At 39.6% G+C, this 19,812-nt stretch overlaps 2 protein-coding genes across 31 annotated transcripts in view; one reads left to right on the forward strand and one right to left on the reverse strand.

Moving 5' to 3' along the window:
* Nucleotides 1-459: 459 nt before the first annotated feature.
* On the forward strand, nucleotides 460-5,889 carry LOC106155102 (centromere protein V). 2 transcript variants are annotated; one of them, XM_086999084.1, is made up of 5 exons: nucleotides 460-694; nucleotides 1,387-1,456; nucleotides 1,730-1,844; nucleotides 2,202-2,333; nucleotides 2,714-2,847. In XM_086999084.1, the coding sequence occupies exons 1-4, from the start codon at nucleotides 579-581 to the stop codon at nucleotides 2,330-2,332; spliced, it is 432 nt and encodes a 143-aa protein (XP_086855210.1). In that variant the 5' UTR covers nucleotides 460-578; the 3' UTR covers nucleotide 2,333; nucleotides 2,714-2,847. The 2 variants fall into 2 exon arrangements, with proteins under 2 accessions (XP_086855210.1, XP_013385221.3); XM_013529767.3 differs by lacking the exon at nucleotides 2,714-2,847 and adding an exon at nucleotides 5,718-5,889 and having other exon boundaries at nucleotides 462-694.
* The window catches only part of LOC106155075 (zonadhesin), a 30,346-nt gene continuing 13,051 nt past the window's right edge, over nucleotides 2,518-19,812 (reverse strand). For 14 of the 29 annotated variants that reach the window (XM_086999056.1, XM_086999059.1, XM_086999072.1 and 11 more), the window contains 24 exons: nucleotides 19,393-19,647; nucleotides 18,593-18,847; nucleotides 17,829-18,083; nucleotides 17,037-17,291; nucleotides 16,216-16,470; nucleotides 15,513-15,767; nucleotides 15,104-15,358; nucleotides 13,832-14,056; nucleotides 13,452-13,661; nucleotides 12,976-13,203; nucleotides 12,567-12,794; nucleotides 11,870-12,097; nucleotides 11,186-11,413; nucleotides 10,633-10,887; nucleotides 10,044-10,298; nucleotides 9,323-9,532; nucleotides 8,755-8,958; nucleotides 8,253-8,465; nucleotides 7,137-7,592; nucleotides 6,336-6,566; nucleotides 5,589-5,900; nucleotides 4,758-4,952; nucleotides 3,512-3,830; nucleotides 2,518-3,267 (listed from right to left, as the gene is read on the reverse strand). In XM_086999056.1, coding sequence (XP_086855182.1) covers nucleotides 3,514-3,830; nucleotides 4,758-4,952; nucleotides 5,589-5,900; nucleotides 6,336-6,566; nucleotides 7,137-7,592; nucleotides 8,253-8,465; nucleotides 8,755-8,958; nucleotides 9,323-9,532; nucleotides 10,044-10,298; nucleotides 10,633-10,887; nucleotides 11,186-11,413; nucleotides 11,870-12,097; nucleotides 12,567-12,794; nucleotides 12,976-13,203; nucleotides 13,452-13,661; nucleotides 13,832-14,056; nucleotides 15,104-15,358; nucleotides 15,513-15,767; nucleotides 16,216-16,470; nucleotides 17,037-17,291; nucleotides 17,829-18,083; nucleotides 18,593-18,847; nucleotides 19,393-19,647 — 5,780 coding nt within the window. In that variant the 3' untranslated portion in view covers nucleotides 2,518-3,267; nucleotides 3,512-3,513. The remainder of the gene's footprint in view (nucleotides 3,268-3,511; nucleotides 3,831-4,757; nucleotides 4,953-5,588; nucleotides 5,901-6,335; nucleotides 6,567-7,136; nucleotides 7,593-8,252; nucleotides 8,466-8,754; nucleotides 8,959-9,322; nucleotides 9,533-10,043; nucleotides 10,299-10,632; nucleotides 10,888-11,185; nucleotides 11,414-11,869; nucleotides 12,098-12,566; nucleotides 12,795-12,975; nucleotides 13,204-13,451; nucleotides 13,662-13,831; nucleotides 14,057-15,103; nucleotides 15,359-15,512; nucleotides 15,768-16,215; nucleotides 16,471-17,036; nucleotides 17,292-17,828; nucleotides 18,084-18,592; nucleotides 18,848-19,392; nucleotides 19,648-19,812) is intronic. The other 15 variants (XM_086999071.1, XM_086999067.1, XM_086999064.1 and 12 more) reach the window with 15 other exon arrangements.

Consider the following 19,812-nt stretch of genomic DNA (forward strand, 5'->3'; position numbering starts at 1 on the left):
TTTTAAATTTTAACCACTTACCCAACCAGGGCCCTATTCTTGTCTGTTTGAAGAAAAATGTATTTACACAGTTACACTGATCAACCCAACGATAGCTAAATAAATATTAATTTAAAATACGACCATTTTCTGACACACACATATACACACATAAATAGAGAGAGAGAGAGAGAGAGAGAGAGAGAGAGAGAGAGAGAGATCTAATTGTTGTCCGGCTAGAGAAACATAACAAGTAAATAATTACAGAATCAATATTACTTATTTTGATTAGCATTTTTTTGTATTATTTTCAAGAAAAACATATGTACTACAGTACATTTAGGTGAAAAATATATATGCATGGTTTTCGTCCTGAAGTGTAAAAGTGTTCTGCTCATACAAGCATCATGATGTCTACATGACTACATAAAATGCCAGTTTTGTGCCCCTCAATCAATGTCGACATGATTACAGTATTTACATGTAGAAATTAGGTCAACCCTCTAAAGACACGTAAGCATCAATGGGCATTCACCGTAACCTCTGTACAGGTAAAGCATATTCTTCAGGCGTTGACAACGATATTAAGAAAACGCTGTATGTTATCAGAGGTTATGTCCGGCGAACCTGAAGTCAAGCACACTGGAGGATGCCACTGTGGAGCCGTGAGGTTTGAAGTATGGGCACCGTCTGTACTGAAGGTTGTAGACTGCAAGTAAGTCCTCTACTCAGGCCTCTACCTAGCTTTACTTATTCACGACGGCCAGCTAGTCGGGTGTAGCCGTATGGAAGGGGGGGGGGAGGGGCACCAAACAACATTGACGGATTCAGTCCTCTTGTTTTTTCAAGAGGCAAAGAAAGGTACAGAGTAAGGCCCGCAAAAGGCGTTTTATCTACACAGCACTGAAAACTGCGCAAATTACATCATATTCTCACTTACAGTACTTATGGAGTATTAGCCACCTACACGTTCCTTTTATTGCCTCGGCCCTGAGTTCACGTTTCCGCCTCAGGTATGTGATGTCGATGTCCTTCTTGAATGTTTCCGTAACAATTCTGGGTGTGTGTGTGTGTGGGTGGGTGGTGGGTGGGGGGTCATGTCCTCCCCCCAAACTGGAGGTCCAATAGCACCTTATTTTTGCATTCAAGCGGTTAGGGAGAGGGATGACAAATAAACCACCTCTTCTGGGCATCCCACATGCGTGATGTTTGGTTTATTACACATGAATAGCAGTAAACATAAATAAAATCAGTATCAATGATTAATCATTTTTGAGTACACCTTTCACGAAGCGAGCCGAAAGGTAAGTGGAAGCATGTGTCAACTAGTGTATCTTTTATGTCTACGTTAAATTATAATGTAAAAAGAACATCACCAGACTACCTTTATTTTTCGATTATTTTCAGCTGCAGCATTTGTAAAATGAAACAAAACAGACATATTATAGTTCCATCTTCCAAATTTAAACTTCTTCAGGTGAGTTAAACGTCATCTTTATTTGTGATGTGTATTTGCCGAGTGCCAACCTCACTCCAATACCGCGGGGCCACGAAGAGATCCACATTGTCAAAGTTTCAGTGGTTTATTTTTTAGAAAATTTGTATTAGATCATCTCTCTTACTTTTCCATTATGTTGGCATTATCCAAAGGTATATATTTGGTTCATTTGATAAAACGCACTACTTAATCAAAGGCGCACTAGTACATGTGTATATGTAGGCCTTCATGTAGGTTCAGTTTACTTTACAGGGAGCTGACGCTATAACCACCTACACTTTTAATACGCATAAAGCAAAGCATACATTCTGCAGGACGTGTGGTGTTCAGAGTTTCTACACGCCGAGATCGAACCCTGACGGTTATGGTAAGTGGAGGCATCTCTTTTATTGCACAGATTCATGTCAAACTTTAAGGACTTTTATTTTCTTGATTCTGTTTGTTAGGGAAACATTATTTTTGTTGTTGTTGTTGTTCCAGCTGCATGCCGATAGAGTAGACATTCCATAGAGCGTGTATTTAGTAAAGTGCTTGATATTTTTCGTAACGTTTGGGTCTACCTAGGATACACTAATCATGTTTTTTTATCTTTGTGAAAATGGCAAGCGTTTTGCCGGAATGCTCGGGAGGGGTTTTTCCTTGAAAATGTGTAATTTGTAAACTGACAACTGCATGCATTGCCGTAAGTATTACTTACAATGCATGTGGTGGCTGAACTTTTCAGGAGTCATGCCTCATTGCTTGGACCCGGGCACTGTCTCCAGAGAAGAAGTGGCAGTATTTGATGGCGAAAACTGGGAGGCCGCTATGGAAGTGCATGGTGATAACATTAGAGGACGGTCAAAAGAAACGTAAGGTGTGTGCGGCGGAGAGAGATGGGAACTTTACCCACCCAAAATATTGCTTTAGTGTATACATGTACAGTGTACCGATATGTTGTGGCATAGATTTAGGATTTAGTAAATCAAATCAAAAGATATATAAGGCTCTTATTTCAGAATAGCCATTGGAACGAATAAGTTAACACATGTAACATTAAAGTCAGTGTGTATAATATTTTTTATTATCATAACTGACTTCCTCCGGATTAATCAATTTCCAAATAGTTTTTTGTTCTCAGGTTTTACATAAATCATTAGCATTCACAGCGTTTATGTAGTGAGAGTAGAAAAGACAGAAGTCATTATCTAGGGATGGTGTATATTCCCACTTTTATTGTTTTTTTTTATTTTACAGTGCCTTATACAGCAAATACAAAAAGCGCCGATGGTTTTGGTCCATGGTTTTGCAAAGACGTTTGTTTATATTACACCCACAAACTGCACTAGCACTTACAACAAATGATTATAAAAATAAGTTTGCATCAAATTATTATACAATTTTCTCCGAATTGATCTCATGTAGCAAACACTGTGATTCTAATATATTTCTTCTCAATATACATGTACCAGTATATAAATATCATCACACAACAGGTAAGCATAATCGCAGAGGTAGGCGTTACGGATCTTCGCACACAAAGTACTTGTCAATCCTGATATTTTATTATTCATTGTTTACAAAAATGAAATATTTATTACTAAACTAAACCTTCTTCAATTAACGAGCAATGGAATGCCTATGCGAACTACTTAAATCGCATGCAGTATTTCGAATTCTAAGGATTTTAATTATCTGATTCATGAAAATATCCTGCAAAGTTGGAGACAGTTGCTGGTTTAACATCGGCCACTTGATGAGTCCCTCGAGACGTTATGAACTGCAGTTCCTTGGTAACTCTTCTTGCATATCTTGGATGAAAATAATTAAGTAAATATCCAATTATTAAACTTTAAAAAGCGATTTCAAACTCGGTAAACAGATCTATCAATTACTCTACGATTCATTGCTTAATTTTCCATTCCGCAATTTTTTATCTCTACTTTTTCATCAATCCAGTGAAACATATTCATTTCTGGCTTGTGTGTGTGTGTGTGTGTGAGAGAGAGAGGGGGGGGGGGGGGGGGGGGGGGGGAGGGCGCATTAACCGCCTACCTTTAGCCTTGTTGGCCTTGGATTCCTTGGAGTAGAGACATCATCAAATTACCGTTGTTGCCAGTACTTGTGGTGCTGCTTGAGAAAGTGCTGCTGGACCCTATATTTGTCAAGGCTGACAACGCTCTACCCAGAGTTCCCAGAGGGCATTCTGCCTGTGCTATGCACCTGTTGTTGTGGAAGATAGGGGTGGGGTTTGGGCACGCGCAGCCTTGATTGAGCGCCCTGTTATTGTTAGAATTCGGGCTTGGATTATCGCAAGTGGGAGTGACTGCAGGCGCAGTGTTTGTATAGATCTGGCCGTTGAAGCAGGTTATACCTGAAAATGAAAAAGTAAAGAATCAGAGTAACGTTTGAATCACGGCTGGTCTGTGTTATCTGTTCAAGTTTAACTTATGTAAATTTAAACAACGAGTAAAATGCTTTAAGTGTGAATATCTATAGATGTTTCATTACTCGCAATTTCTCTTCAAGATTCTTTATCATTTTAGGTAATTAAAACACACAATCAGAATAATTAAGCTCTGAAAAATACGAAATGTATTTATTAGTAAATAGTACGTCATAAGGTGGCCATCAGTTGTCTCCAAGTTTACATGTAAACCATTAAACGAGCCCAAAGATTGCACCGTTTTGATGCAGCAGGCACAACCAATAAAATGTACCCGTTGCGCGTAACCCCAAGAAGTTTGATGCAGTACACTGTGTGCGTTTTAGTACAGTAGGCCTACATATAACAATCAAAATTATCAAACACGACAAATATATCTACTGTAGGTAACACCTTAACCATGCGGTTGGGGTATTAAAACCACTTACGTATGTTGCACATGTACATTTAAGACCACAAAGCTGGGATTTGAGATTTAATGTCTAAAAACCAGGCATAGGGAGGACAATTGGGACAACCAATATACATACAGGCAAGTCACCTCTTCCAACACTGACTTTTGAATCTACCGCACACGTCGCACTTAATACCGCCATGCACACATGTACTCTTTTTTTTTTCATTCCCAACCCACCCATGCTCTGATTATAAATTACTAGCCTAATTCGAAAACACACGGAATTGAGCATCCATCGCACTAAGATGTCAGCAATATTTGAGAAATGTGCTATACATCTACATGTATTCTCTGCTCTACGTTGAAACTCCCATCTCAGTCTAACCCAGCCTAACCCATTGAGCCCCCATTATGTCCTACAGGCTTGAACTATTTCAAAATGCCTTTTTTTTTCATACCCCCGGTCTGCTCAGCCTGGTTAACAGGACACTCTTGTAGGCGCTGGCAAACGCCATTTTTATTGAGGATTGGCTTATCAGCCGGGCACTCGCATCTTTTAACGCAATTTTTCACGCAACGAGGGTTGGGTTCGTCACACGTTTTGTCGCAAGCAGAGGCGCAGGTTTTGTATTCCTGGTTACCAGGACATAGCACTAGAAAAGAGATCCTAGATTTATGTATTTGACCACATCATTTTCTTTTGACAATAGTAAGACATTTGGGGGGTCATTTAGGACAAGCCAAATGAAAAGGAAACTGCTGTTCTATCAAATCCTGTATCATTCCAACCACTGTCACATGTACATAAATGTAAATATAACCACCGAAATTTAAGGGTTACATCACGCATTCTGAATCATCTATCCTTAACAGCTTTAACTTAAAAGTCTAAATATAATCATTTGATTGATTACATGACAGATAATTCCACTCACTATCTGTAAAAACAGCCTATTGATTTTATATAAAAGAAACTGATTAACCTAATTTTCATCCTTACTTCTAGCGCTTTTCAGTGTATTGTAGATGGGGTGCGGAGAGAGTAATTTAGGCCAATGGATAAGTTACTAGTACGTATAGCAGAGGCTAAGGGGTAACAGAATCTATGGGTACACTTTCGCTTTAAAATGGACATTTGGTATGTTTACTAGCATTTACCACTGTCGCCCCCTATGACCCTGCTGTTCGGACCATAACCAGATTAATAAGTTTTTAGAATAATTCACGGCTGCAAACAAAAATATCGTCTTTAGTGTGTTGAGACTTCTTCGAGGAAACGGATTATTTACCACTGTTTGTTGAGACGCCCCCTTGCTGCTGCTGCTGCTGTTGCTGGCCTCTGAAGTTTGTCAACAGTGACGAGAATATGTTAGTATTTGTGTTAACTACTCCACTAATTCCAGCTTGGTTTCTTCCAGCCGATCCAAGAGGACACTCAATGGCAGGTTTACACTGTCCAGCATCTTCAAAGGGCCTATCGAGCGGACAGACGCAGCCTGGCACGCACCCGGTAACTTGGCAGACTGGGTTAGGACTGTAGCACGTCTTGTGACAGTTGGTCGCACAGCTATCGTACATCTGGCCAGCGGGACACGTTATAGCTAGAATACACGACAATTCAGGTCATCTTCGTCTAGGAAATGTTAGGAGGATTCAATGTCACATAAGATTTCATTCTGTGTCTTATATTGTTTAACAATATACTTACTACAAGTACAAATAAAAGGCAAAATAATAATAATGGTATGACAACTTGTAGATAACTATATCGATATAGATCGATAGAGACACAAATAAATAGGTATAACAGTTTGCCTTTAAAGTCCTGAGACTTGTGAGTAGTTAGTACGCGTGTTATTTGGAATAAATGGACTGCATTGCTATCTTTCTAAGTTAATATTTGAATACATGGAAGACACTAGAACACATTGGACTTTGAAACACATGCCCACAAAACGTGCAAACTAAAATTAAAATCTTATTATATTTCTAAGAAGTTATTGAAGCCTGTTATATAAGTTTTCTGCTGTACTTACAATTGTCGCTAATAGTTCCAATGGAACCAATATTTCCTGCATTTTCATTTTTGCTAGCGTCATCGCCACTAGTGCCCAGAGTGCCTTGGTTATTGTTGAAGCCTTGAATGTTATTAATACCTAGGTTATTGTTTAAGCCTAGATTACTGTTCAGCACTTGATTTGTATTAGCGCCTTGACCACTGGTTCTTAATCCTTGGGAACTGGTTTGGTTTTGGTTTGTTTTCCCACCTAGAATATTATTATTAATACCTTGGTTGGAGTTAAAACCTTGATTATTAGTATTAGTTTCTTGGTTATTTATGTAATCTTGGTTAATATTAAAACCTTGATTTGAACTGGTGCCTTGGTTTGTGTCGGTAATTTGATTGCTAAGTCCTTGGTTTATGTTAGTGGTTGGGTTATTGATAGGCCCTTGATTATTGTTTGACCCTCCAACTTGGGGAACTCCAGTTGATCCAGATGTAGTTACACCAGAATTTATGTTTAAGTCCTGGTTGTTACTGAAGCCTTGGTTATAAGTGGCCCCATGGTTATTTAAGCCCTGGTTTGTATTGACGCCGTGGTTGTTGAAGCCTTGGTTTGTGTTGGTACCTTGGTTGTTATTGAAGCCTTGATTGTTATTTAACCCCCCAATAGAGCCAGGCTGAATGATGCCTGTAGATCCAGATGTGCTTACACCTTGATTTGCGTTTAAGCCTTGGTTTTTAGAATAAACTTGGTTATTGAAGCCTTGAATGTTTGTTAAGCCTTGGGTATTGGTAGTGCCCTGATTATTAGTAAAACCTTGATTGATGTTACCTTGGTTTGTGTTGATACCTTGGTTATTAAAGCCTTGGTTTGGGTTGATACCTTGGTTATTGAGACCTTGGTTTGTGTTAGGACCTTGGTTGTTGATGAAGCCTTGATTTGTGTTGGTACCTTGGTTGTTGATAAAGCCTTGGTTTATATTGGTACTTTGGTTATTGATGAAACCTTGGTTTGGGTTGGTACCTTGTATTACGCCTGTAGATCCAGATGTGGTTATACCTGAATTCACGTTAAAGCCTTGGTTGTTATTAAAGCCCTGGTTATTTATCGAGCCTTGGTTATTGGTTAAGCTTTGACTTGTGCCGGTGGCTTGATTATTGTTAAAGCCTTGATTATTGTTGAAGCCTTGGTTTGTCGTACTGATACCTTGGTTGTTGGTGAAACCTAGATTACCACCTTGGAAGATTCCAGGCTGAATAACTCCAGATGAGCCAGACGTGGCGACACCTGAAAAGGAAAATGACGGTACTCATGAAATATTAACATGTACGTGTCTTTGTAGTATAAAACATCGTGTTTGAACCTGAAATAATGTGTTTAACATGGTGATATTGAAGGTGAACTGTAAATGAAAAGAAATATCAAGTCCAGTATGACTGGCAAACCACCATGTTTCACCCTTAAATTTATCTTCATTCTTTCATCAGAACTTTAAGCAAATAAACGCATCTGTATTATCACCAAGGAAAATATAATCCTGCAAATCATGCACTGTACTTACTGTATAGACAAAGTTAACTTGAGATTTTTTCAATGTATATATAAAGCGAAACATGTACAATGTTACATCGTGTATGATACGTCCTGTTGCCATGTACTAATAAAGTCAATCGGAAAGCAAGACATAAATAATAAAAGGTAGATGTAACATGAAATTCTATTAATAAACGCACCCCCACACTGCCATAAACACTAGACATTGTTATATACATTCTGTCCGAGCACACGTATTATTATTATTATTATTATTATTATTATATTTATACATCTAACATTTACCCAACACAGCAAACAATTGCTAAACATACCGATTTGATACAATCACTCTACTTCCAAATGCAAGCTAAGCTTTTTGCTAATGGAAACTAGCATTACTTATACATGTACCTGTGGAAGAACTAGACTGGCTGTTGGTTTGACTAGTTTGACTATAACCAGGACACTGCTCTAGTGCTATGCATTGACCATTATAGAGAACTGGTTTGTCTGTAGGGCAAGCACAACCCGGGTTGCAGCTGAGACCGCAGTTTCTGTTTGGATCATCGCAAGTTGGTGGACAGGAAGATGCACACAGTGTATAATACTGGCCATTGCTACATGCTAATAAAATCGATCGAAAAGCAGGAAGTAAGATCAGCAGAAATAAAGCAAATAAGCAGTAAACCTCCTAATAAATGACTAGCACCTTACCCCACAATTGTGACGTTCACTGCATCGCTTTCTATTCTAATTTTAAATATAGCAAATACACAAAGCTCAAAACGAATATATGAAATTATGAAAATGATACGAAAAACCATATGAAGCAAAAAATCTCGGGTCTTTCTAACAAGCAGGAAAATAGCGCAGTACACCGCTACAACTGCTGGTTGACACAAGGTATACTCACTTTGAGAACCCTGGGTGGATGATGTACGTCCTGGAGTACCCAGGGGGCAGCTGTATTGGTCAACACACTGGCCGTTGTGTACAAATGGCCTCGAAGGCGGACACTCGCACCCAGGAATACACCGAGGTTGACACTGCTGGTTACTGTAACATGTGCGAGTACAGCCAGATGAACAGGTACTGTAGACTTGCCCACCGGAGCATTCTGGAGAATGTTAAAAAATGAATATCATGTGAACACATATAGAATGTCTATAAATGTGAAGACGATCTGTTCATGTTAATACGGGTAAAAACAGAAGTGAAGTAATTGTTGATTGAACAATGCGGGCATCCTTTACCATGCTTCGGGTCCCCACTATAACAGAATGCAATTGACATTTGACGAAAATGTATACTAAGAGCATAGTAGGAGGATAAAAAAATTTCATTTCTACTTTTCCACCATATTTCTAATTAAACTGTTTCTTTACACGCTACGTTCATTTAACAGGTCGACTTGTTGATTAAACAGGGATATTGGTCTCGTATTGGGTCACGTCTGAAATTGAATTGCAACGCTTGCTTACGCTGGCTGACGCCACTTCCACTAAGGGTCATCTGGCACTCCATCAGGGTTCGACATTGTCCGTTGTGGAGATAAGGCTTTGTGCTGGGACATTCACATCCAGATCGACATGGGGCGAAATTGTTGCAGTTTTGGTTCTGGTTAATGTTGTAACACGTTTTCACATCGCACTTTGACAGGCACTGCGTGAACGTTTGACCTCCACTGCAAGCTATTAGAAAAGTAAAGGACAACATGAAAGGCATGTGAACAGATAACAATTGGTCTATCATGTAGGCTCGACGAATTTATCAAGCAACAGGAGCAAATGTGTCTGATACATTGAACACTGTTCTACTAAGACAACTTTAACACTTTGTTCTACCAACTTTTACACTTCAAGTAATCATGCAGTCTAGTAAAGCATGGAACGATGGCACTAGCAAAAGGGAGTAACTGTATATTAATGTCGCATTAATTATCTTGCCAGCGACGCCAATCTGTAAAACATTCACATCAGAAACAACATAGCTGGCAACATACCATTCCAAGACCAAGACCCTTGTTAAACCAATTTCATTCATTTTATGAATTGATCGACGTCAAAAAGTTACAAAAAAGCATTGTAAAACAATTTTGTATTTCTAAGGGTTTTCAATGAGCCAGCAGTACACCTCATTAACTGATGGACTAGTTTCAGACTGTTCAAATGTGTTGAATGCTACAGAACAAGAAATACATACACTGGGTGGAAGCGCCACTAACACCACCTGTGTTTGAAACACCACCTGCTCCAGAGAAAAGCGTGGCACTGGCACCAGCAAAATTGATACACTGTATCTGAGAGTAACATTGGTTATTATGCCAGTACGGTTTATCAGCGGGACAAGCGCATCCAGCGCGACACGCCAAATTACACGGTACGCCAATATTGGGTTGCAAGCATGTGGATGAGCATTGAGAAGCACACTGCTGGTAGATCTGTCCGCCAGTGCAAGCTGTAATGCAACAAAAAAGCTAAACGTTTAAACATAGTGCAACCCATACTACAAAGAGTCTTATAATCCTACAGTGCATCTATATGATTAACGTTATATATAAATATATATAAGAATATCACAATTTCAGGTGAACTCTGTTTTAAACTTTACAAGTGCTTATGAAGGAAAGACAAATAATCTGCAAATACGCATTCAAATTCACGGTATACTGTTAAACAACGAAAAATGGAAAAGCTCAAGCCCAAAATCCTACAAATAGTCAAATCACTATTACAAGCAATGAAATCATGTCGTGGCGCATTGAACAAGTTTAAATAAAGTAAATGCCTACACTGGGTTGAAATACCACTTGCGCCACCATTATTTAAAACTCCGCTGGATACAGTAAAAAGTGTAGCACTGGCGCCAGCAAAGTTGATACACTGTTCCTGAGAGTAACATTGGTTATTATGCCAATATGGTTTATCAGATGGACAGGCGCATCCAGCGCGACACGCCAAATTACATGGTACGCCTATGTTTGGTTGGTAGCATGTAGATGAGCACTGAGAAGCACACTGCTGGTAGGTCTGTCCGCCAGTACATGCTGTAATGGAATAAAGCAGAAGCAAATAAGCTCAACTACAAGACACTGTGTCACCTGTCAAACAGAATTCTCAATAATGCAGAGTAAAGCTCATGCACTAGCGAAACACGCGAAATGAATCGCAATAACATTGGCAATTATGCTAGTATGTTTTATCCGTTAAGCACTGAATGCGTATACTACTGGACAGTAGTAAAATAAATAATAAGAAAGATAATATCTGAGTAGTATTTGCTACCTCGCGTAACATCAGCAACAACTTCGTCACACCAGTAATACACTGAATGGATATACATACACTGAGTTGAAACATCACTAGCTCCAGAGAAAAGTGTAGCACTAGCACCAGCAAAATTTATACACTGTTCCCGAGAGTAACACTGGTTATTATGCCAATAAGGTTTATCAGATGGACAAGCACATCCAGCACGACACGCCAAATTACACGGTACGCCAATGTTTGGTTGCAAGCATGTGGATGAGCATTGAGAAGCACACTGCTGGTAGATCTGTCCGCCAGTGCATGCTGTAAAGCAACAAAGCAGAAGCAAATTAGCTCAGCCACGAAAGAAATGTGCAAAAGAAGCCACTTGTCAATAGAATTGTCGCTAATGTGAAGTATAGCTCCTGCACAAGCAAACAAATGTACAATGCATTGGGAAATAACATTGGCATTTATGCTAGTATGTTTTACCAGTGTAATGTCAGTAAGTGACAGCATGCAGGGAGTGTTTGGTAGAGTAACTTGAGTTGATTGACATGCTCTTATGGTATTTATACAACTGCGCATAATATAAACGAGGGAAAAGGCCGCTAGATATTGCATGAGGTAGAAATAGAAATGAAGAGACCGGCACAGGTAACAACTGGACAGTAGTTAAATAAATAATATGAAAGATAATATCTGAGTTGTATTTGCTACCTGGCTTAACATCAGCAAAAACATCGTCACACCAGTAAAACAATGACTGAATATACATACACTGAGTTGAAACACCACTAGCTCCAGAGAAAAGCGTGGCACTGGCACCAGCAAAATTGATACACTGTTCCCGAGAGTGACATTGGTTATTATGCCAATAAGGTTTATCAGATGGACAAGCACATCCAGCACGACACGCCAAATTACACGGTACGCCAATGTTTGGTTGCAAGCATGTGGATGAGCATTGAGAAGCACACTGCTGGTAGATCTGTCCGCCAGTGCAAGCTGTAAAGCAACAAAGCAGAAGCAAATTAGCTCAGCCACGAAAGAAATGTGCAAAAGAAGCCACTTGTCAATAGAACTGTCGCTAATGTGAAGTATAGCTCCTGCACAAGCGAACAAATGTACAATGCATTGGGAAATAACATTGGCAGTTATGCTAGTATGTTTTACCAGTGTAATGTTAGTAAGTGACAGTATGCAGTGAATAAGAGCAGGGAGTGTTTGGTAGAGTAACTTGAGTTGGTTGATATGCTCTTATGGTATTTATACAACAGCGCATAATATAAACGAGGGAGAAGGCCGCTAGAGGTTGCATGAGGTAGAAATAGAAATGAAGAGACCGGCACAGGTAACAACTGGACAGTAGTTAAATAAATAATATGAAAGATAATATCTGAGTTGTATTTGCTACCTCGCTTAACATCAGCAACAGCATCGTCACACCAGAAAAACAATGAATGAATATACATACACTGAGTTGAAACACCACCAGCTCCTGAGAAAAGTGCAGCACTGGCACCAGCAAAATTGATACACTGTTCCCGAGAGTAACATTGGTTATTATGCCAGTAAGGATTATCAGATGGACAAGCACATCCAGCACGACACGCCCGATTACACGGTACGCCAATGTTTGGTTGCAAGCATGTGGATGAGCATTGAGAAGCACACTGCTGGTAGGTCTGTCCGCCAGTGCATGCTGTAATGCAACAAAGCAAAAGCGAATAACCTCAGACATAGAAAAATGCGCGAATTAATAGAATTGTCGCTATTGTAAAGTACAGCTCCTGCACAAGCGAAAAAGTACAATGGATTGGCAAATAACATTGGCAGTTATGCTAGTATGTTTTACCGGTAATACACTGAATGAATATACATACACTGAGTTGAAACACCACTAGCTCCAGAGAAAAGCGTGACACTGGCACCAGCAAAATTGATACACTGTTCCTGAGAGTAACATTGGTTATTATGCCAATAAGGTTTATCAGATGGACAAGCGCATCCAGCTCGGCATTGTCTTGTACACGGTACGCCAATGTTTGGTTGGTAGCATGTGGATGAGCATTGAGAAGCACACTGCTGGTAGGTCTGTCCGCCAGTGCAAGCTGTAATGCAACAAAGCAAAAGCGAATAACCTCAGACATAGAAAAATGCGCGAGAAATAACCATTTCTTCATTAATTGTAATGACATGCAAGCATTATACCATCAGCCACCTCGTTTGTTATAAAGTGGGAATCAACCACATTCATTTTGTGCCAATACAAGAAGCACCCCGAAGATTTTTTATGCACAGCATGGTCCAAACAACCGAATGGAAACTAACGCTATATACATGTTGGGCGCCTACTCACTTTGGCTGACGCCACTTCCACTAAGGGTCATCTGGCACTCCATCAGGGTTCGACATTGTCCGTTGTGGAGGTAAGGCTTTGTGCTGGGACATTCACATCCAGATCGACATGGGGCAAAATTGTTGCAGTTTTGGTTCTGGTTAATGTTGTAACACGTTTTCACATCGCACTTTGACAGGCACTGCGTGAACGTTTGACCTCCGCTGCAAACTATTTGAAAAAGAAACAAAAAGGGAATCGGTGTTAATCAAATATCAACATCGCTTTCATGCATGGATTAGACAACTCGCAGTAGAGCCTATTTCATTTCCCACATATTGTTTAAATCATTCTTCTATAGTAACATTCTATCCTATCTCCAATCACCGTCAGAGACTTACACTGTCCTGCAGTTGCGCCAGCATTGGATCCAGTGCTGGTAATACCTCCATTTATTTGACTGCATTGGTTCAGGTCGTGACACTGGCCATTGTGTAGGTAGGGCCTGTGAGACGGACAGACACAGCCTGGTTGACAGGGGAGGTTATTACACGTGCGTCTGAGTTCGAAACATGTATTTGGACATTGAGATGCGCAGTTACTGTAAATTTGTCCACCGGAACATGCTGAAAAAGCCAATTACCAGAGTCAGTTATGGTGATCAAGTGGATGGTTAGCACGTTTTGCTTTTCACTTTTTTTCATTTTTCACGCATATATAGGCATATACTCGGAGGATTGCAGTTCTCCTTATCCTTGTTGAATTCTGAGAAATTGCCATGGGCGTCCGCAGAGGGGGGTCAATGGGGTCACTCCCCCCCCCCCCCCCCCCCCGGAATTTTGGCGGGCACATTAATTGCGGGTACCCAGCCAATCATTATCTCCCACTTCGATGACTTTGACCCCCCCCCCCCGGAAAATTTTCTGCTGACGCCCATGGAAATTGCCAGTTTAAGACTAAGTACTGTTGATATTACACGATGAAATGATAGGGAATATCAACAGAACTTAGCCAGTTTAAGACTAAGTACTGTTCATATTCCCTATAATTTCATCATGTAATTGTTAGTGAAATCATTGATAAAATAATTTGATCAAAGCTGATGAGATACATTTAAATACATCTTGCAAAAAATGTTATGAAGTCTGATACATTTAGAACAAATTTGGTGCTATAGCACTTCAAAAAAATTTGAATTCCTCATTTTTGCATGGTCTAAGAAATGATCTGAGTGCTTAGAGAAGAAAAATAGATGTCTGTTATTCCAATTGGTATATTTTTTGTTAATTCTACAATATGCAAAAAGCACGCAGCCAGTAGATCTGACTACCAATGCAAGATGGAAGTCGACGACAGGCAATTCATCAGGGGAAACCCGTAAACGAGATGTAGGGTGCAGGTTTCGCCTGGAAGTCTATCAGACTATGCATGTATCTACAATGTCGATAAGTTGCAATTTAGTAAACGCTAATTGCAAAATATAGAATTGTTTCATTGTTGGCGAATCATTGTACATGTACATATGAATTAGTTGATGACTGACAAACCTAAAAGAAAAAGTATAGACAGATAATTTAACAAAGCAACAACAAACACACACACACACACGCATGTCACGTTTTCATTTCATTGGTGTGACAAGCTGAACAAGGTTACAAAACTGATATACATACACTGGGTTGAACCGCCACTAACGCCACCTGCGTTTGAAACACCACTAGCTCCAGAGAAAAGCGTAGCACTGGCACCAGCAAAATTGATACACTGAGTCTGAGAGTAACATTGGTTATTATGCCAATACGGTTTATCAGCGGGACAAGCGCATCCAGCACGACACGCCCGATTACACGGTACGCCAATGTTTGGTTGCAAGCATGTAGATGAACACTGAGAAGCACACTGCTGGTAGGTCTGGCCACCAGTGCAAGCTGTAACGCAACGAAGCAGAAAAGAATAAGCTCAGTCACAGAACATTACAAGCAATGAAACAAATTGAAAATATTAAAACAAAATAAAAAACACTTTAGATTTTCGTTTCATTGGTATGGAACCCGCACAAGATTACAAAACTGATATACATACACTGGGTGGAATCACCACTAACACCACCTGTGTTTGAAACACCACTGGCACCAGAGAAAAGCGTAACACTGGCACCAGCAAAGCTGATACACTGTTCCTGAGAGTAACATTGGTTATTATGCCGGTAAGGTTTATCAGATGGACAAGCGCAACCAGCGCGACACGCCCTATTACACGGTACGCCAATATTTGGTTGGTAGCATGTAGATGTGCATTGAGAAGCACACTGCTGGTAGGTCTGTCCGCCAGTGCAAGCTGTAACGCAACAAAGCAAAAGTAAATAACTTCAGCTATAGACCATTTTACAACCAATGCTACGAATCAAAAAGTTTTATGAATCACAACAGAGCAGACCAGTGAATTTGTAAATCGCAAGTAATATAAAAATAAACCAGTAATTAACGTTATCAGTAGGAAAACACACTGACCCAAAATGTTCAGTGCACAAGCAAAAGAAGACTGGGAAAGATGAAAAGTAACGTGGGATTTATCAGCGTCACTAGTCAACGAAATAGGAAACGAGATTTTGTCAGAGAGCATGTTCATATATGGCACTCTGTTCATTACCTCGATTAATGGATATGCACTGTGAATCAAAACAATTTTAGCCCATCAATCCCATAAAACAAGCTGAAAAGCACTTTTACAAACAATGAAGCCATGCCGTATTGCAATTAACATTTTTATAAGAAAAAATACATACTCTGGCTAGAACCGCCACTAACGCCACCTGTGTTTGAAACACCACTGGCACCAGAGAAAAGCGCAGCACTGGCACCAGCAAAATTGATACACTGTATCTGAGAGTAACATTGGTTATTATGCCAATAAGGTTTATCAGATGGACAGGCGCATCCAGCGCGACACGCCAAATTACACGGTACACCTATGTTTGGTTGGTAGCATGTAGATGAGCATTGAGAAGCACACTGCTGGTAGATCTGTCCACCAGTGCACGCTGTAACGCAAAAAAAGCAGAAGCGAATAAGCTCAGTCATAGAAAACAGTGCAACCAATGCTACATATTGAAAATTTTCTTGACTCACATAATGCATCCATACGATTAATGTTAAACACTTAAATAACTCTAAAAATCATTTAAAATTACTTATGCTAGTGGAAATGAAACACAAGCACTAGCAAAGGAGGTGCAGTGAATTTGCAAATAGCATTGGTTATTATTTCAATAAACCAGTGATAAAAATAATCAGTAAGTAGATACAAAAAAAAAAAAAAAAAAAAAAAAAAAAAAAAAAAAAATTCAGTGCATTAGCAAAATAGATTGGGAAAGATGAAAAGTAATGTGTGATTTATCAGCCTCACTAGTCAACGAAATAGGAAACAGATTCTGTCGGAGGGCATGAAAATACAAGGAGCTCCCTTTAACGTCCATTAATTGATATTCATTATGAATCAAAACAAGTTTTAGCCCATCAATCCCATAAAACAAGCTGAAAAGCACTTTTACAAACAACGAAGCCTTGTCGTAATGCAATAAACATTTTTATAAGAAGATATACATACTCTGGCTAGCACCGCCACTAACGCCACCTGTGTTTGAAACACCACTGGCACCAGAGAAAAGCGAAGCACTGGCACCAGCGAAGCTGATACACTGTTCCTGAGAGTAACATTGGTTATTATGCCAATATGGTTTATCAGATGGACAGGCGCATCCAGCGCGACACGCCAAATTACATGGTAAGCCTATGTTTGGTTGGTAGCATGTGGATGAGCATTGAGAAGCACACTGCTGGTAGGTCTGTCCGCCAGTGCAAGCTGTAACGCAACAAAGCAGAAACAAATAAGCTCAGTCATAGAATACAGTGGAACCAATGCTACAAATTGAAAAAAATTTGACTCACATAATACATCTATGAGATTAATGTTAAATACTTATATAACTCTAAAAACACCACCAAAAACTTACTGGTGCTAGTAAAAATGAAACACTACAGGTGCAGATAGAGGCCGTCTTCTGGGTCTTCCGGAAGACGATCCCAATTTTTCAAGTTTACATTGAAGGTCATCTAATTTGTCTGTCGTTAGACGGTCAAAATGGAGGACGGATGAACAAAGGTAATTTGGAAGATTGTCAGAAAATATCTCTCGATCCGCCCCTGCACTAGTATTAGCAAAGGGTGTACAGTGAATTTGCAAATGGTATTGGTTATTCTTTCAATAAACCAGTGATAAAAATAATGAGTAGGAAGACATAAAACCAAAATATTCAGTGCACTAGCCTTAGCCCATCAATCTCATAAAACAAGCCGAAAAGCACTTTTACAAACAATAAAGCCTTGTTGTAATACATACTCTGGCTAGAACCGCCACTAACGCCACCTGTGTTTGAAACACCACTGGCACCAGAGAAAAGCGCAGCACTGGCACCAGCGAAGCTAATACACTGTTCCTGAGAGTAACATTGGTTATTATGCCAATAAGGTTTATCAGATGGACAAGCGCATCCAGTGCGACACGCCAAATTACACGGTACGCCAATGTTTGGTTGGTAGCATGTAGATGAGCATTGAGAAGCACACTGCTGGTAGGTCTGTCCGCCAGTGCAAGCTGTAACGCAACAAAGCAGAAACAAATAAGCTCAACAATAGAACATTTTGCAACAATGCTACAAATTTAATAGATTTTTGAATTACATAATGCATTTTATTCCATTAATGCTAAACAATTATATAACTAAAACGTCACTTAAACCTTACTGGTGCTAGTGAAAATAGAACACTGGCGCCAGTAAAGGAAGCACAGTGAATTCCAAAGTGCATTGATTATTATTCTTATAAATCAGTGACAAACATCAATTGGAGGAAATCATACATCCGAAATGTTCAGTGCATTTACAAAGTAGACTGGGAAAGATAAAAAGTAATGTTGCTAAATTATTCAGCCTCGCTAGTCAACGAAAAGGGAAACAAATGTTGCTGGAGAGCAATTAATGGAAATACGTTGTGAATCACAAAAGATTTTAGCCCACCAATCCCATAAAACAAGCTGAAAATCACTTTTACAAACAATGAAGCCATGCCGTAATGCAATTAACATTTTTAACAAGTTATACATACACTGGCTAGAACCGCCACTAACACCACCTGTGTTTGAAACATCTCTGGCACCAGAGAAAAGCGTAGCACTGGCACCAGCAAAGGTGATACACTGTATCTGAGAGTAACATTGGTTATTATGCCAATAAGGTTTATCAGATGGACATGCGCATCCAGCGCGACAAGCCAGATTACACGGTACGCCAATATTTGGTTGGTAGCATGTAGATGAGCACTGAGAAGCACACTGCTGGTAGGTTTGTCCGCCAGTGCAAGCTGTAACGCAACAAAGCAGAAGCAAATAAGCTCAGCCATAGAACATTTTGCAACCAATGCTACAAATTTAAAAGATTTTTGAATCACATAATGCATCTTTACAATTAATTAATTAATGTTAAACAATTATTTAACTCTAAAAACATCAGTCAAAACGTATAGGTGCTAGTGGAAATAAAGTATTGGCACCGGTAAAGAAGCGCAGTTAATCTGCACATCGCATTGCCTATCATTCCAATTAAAGATTGATTAATTTTATCAGTGGGAAAACACATTAACCCAAAATGTTCAGTGCGCTAGCAAAACAGACTGGGTAAGATTTTAGTTTTTATCAATGTCAATACTCAACGAAATAGAAAACAGATTTTGCTGGAGAACATGTAAATATAAATACACGGCGCTCTCTTCAACGGATGATGGAAATGCATTGTGAATCAAAACAAGTTTTATCCCATCATCCCATAAAACAAGCCGAAAAGCACTTTTACAAACAATGAAGCTATGCTGTAATGCATTTAACTTTTTTTATAAGAAGATATACATACTCTGACTAGAACCGCCACTAACGCCACCTGTGTTTGAAACTCCAGTGGCTCCAGAGAAAAGCGACGCACTGGCACCAGCAAAATTGATACACTGAGTCTGAGAGTAACATTGGTTATTATGCCGATAAGGTTTATCAGATGGACAAGCACATCCTGCGCGGCACGGCAAAGTACACGGTACGCCAATGTTTGGTTGGAAGCATGTAGATGAGCATTGAGAAGCACACTGCTGGTAGGTCTGTCCGCCAGTGCAAGCTGTTACACAATAAAGTGAAAGCTCAGCCATAGAATATTGTTTAATAAAAGCTACAGGTTAAACAAACTTTTTTTATCCCAGAGTGCAGCCGTGTGATTACTGATAAACATTTATATATCTCTGAACACATCACCACAGTAAATGTCAGCAGACAAGTACATAAA

Source organism: Lingula anatina, chromosome 1 (assembly GCF_051362555.1).
Source record: "Lingula anatina isolate TDL-2025a chromosome 1, LinAna3.0, whole genome shotgun sequence".
Taxonomy (NCBI): Eukaryota; Metazoa; Brachiopoda; class Lingulata; order Lingulida; family Lingulidae; genus Lingula; species Lingula anatina.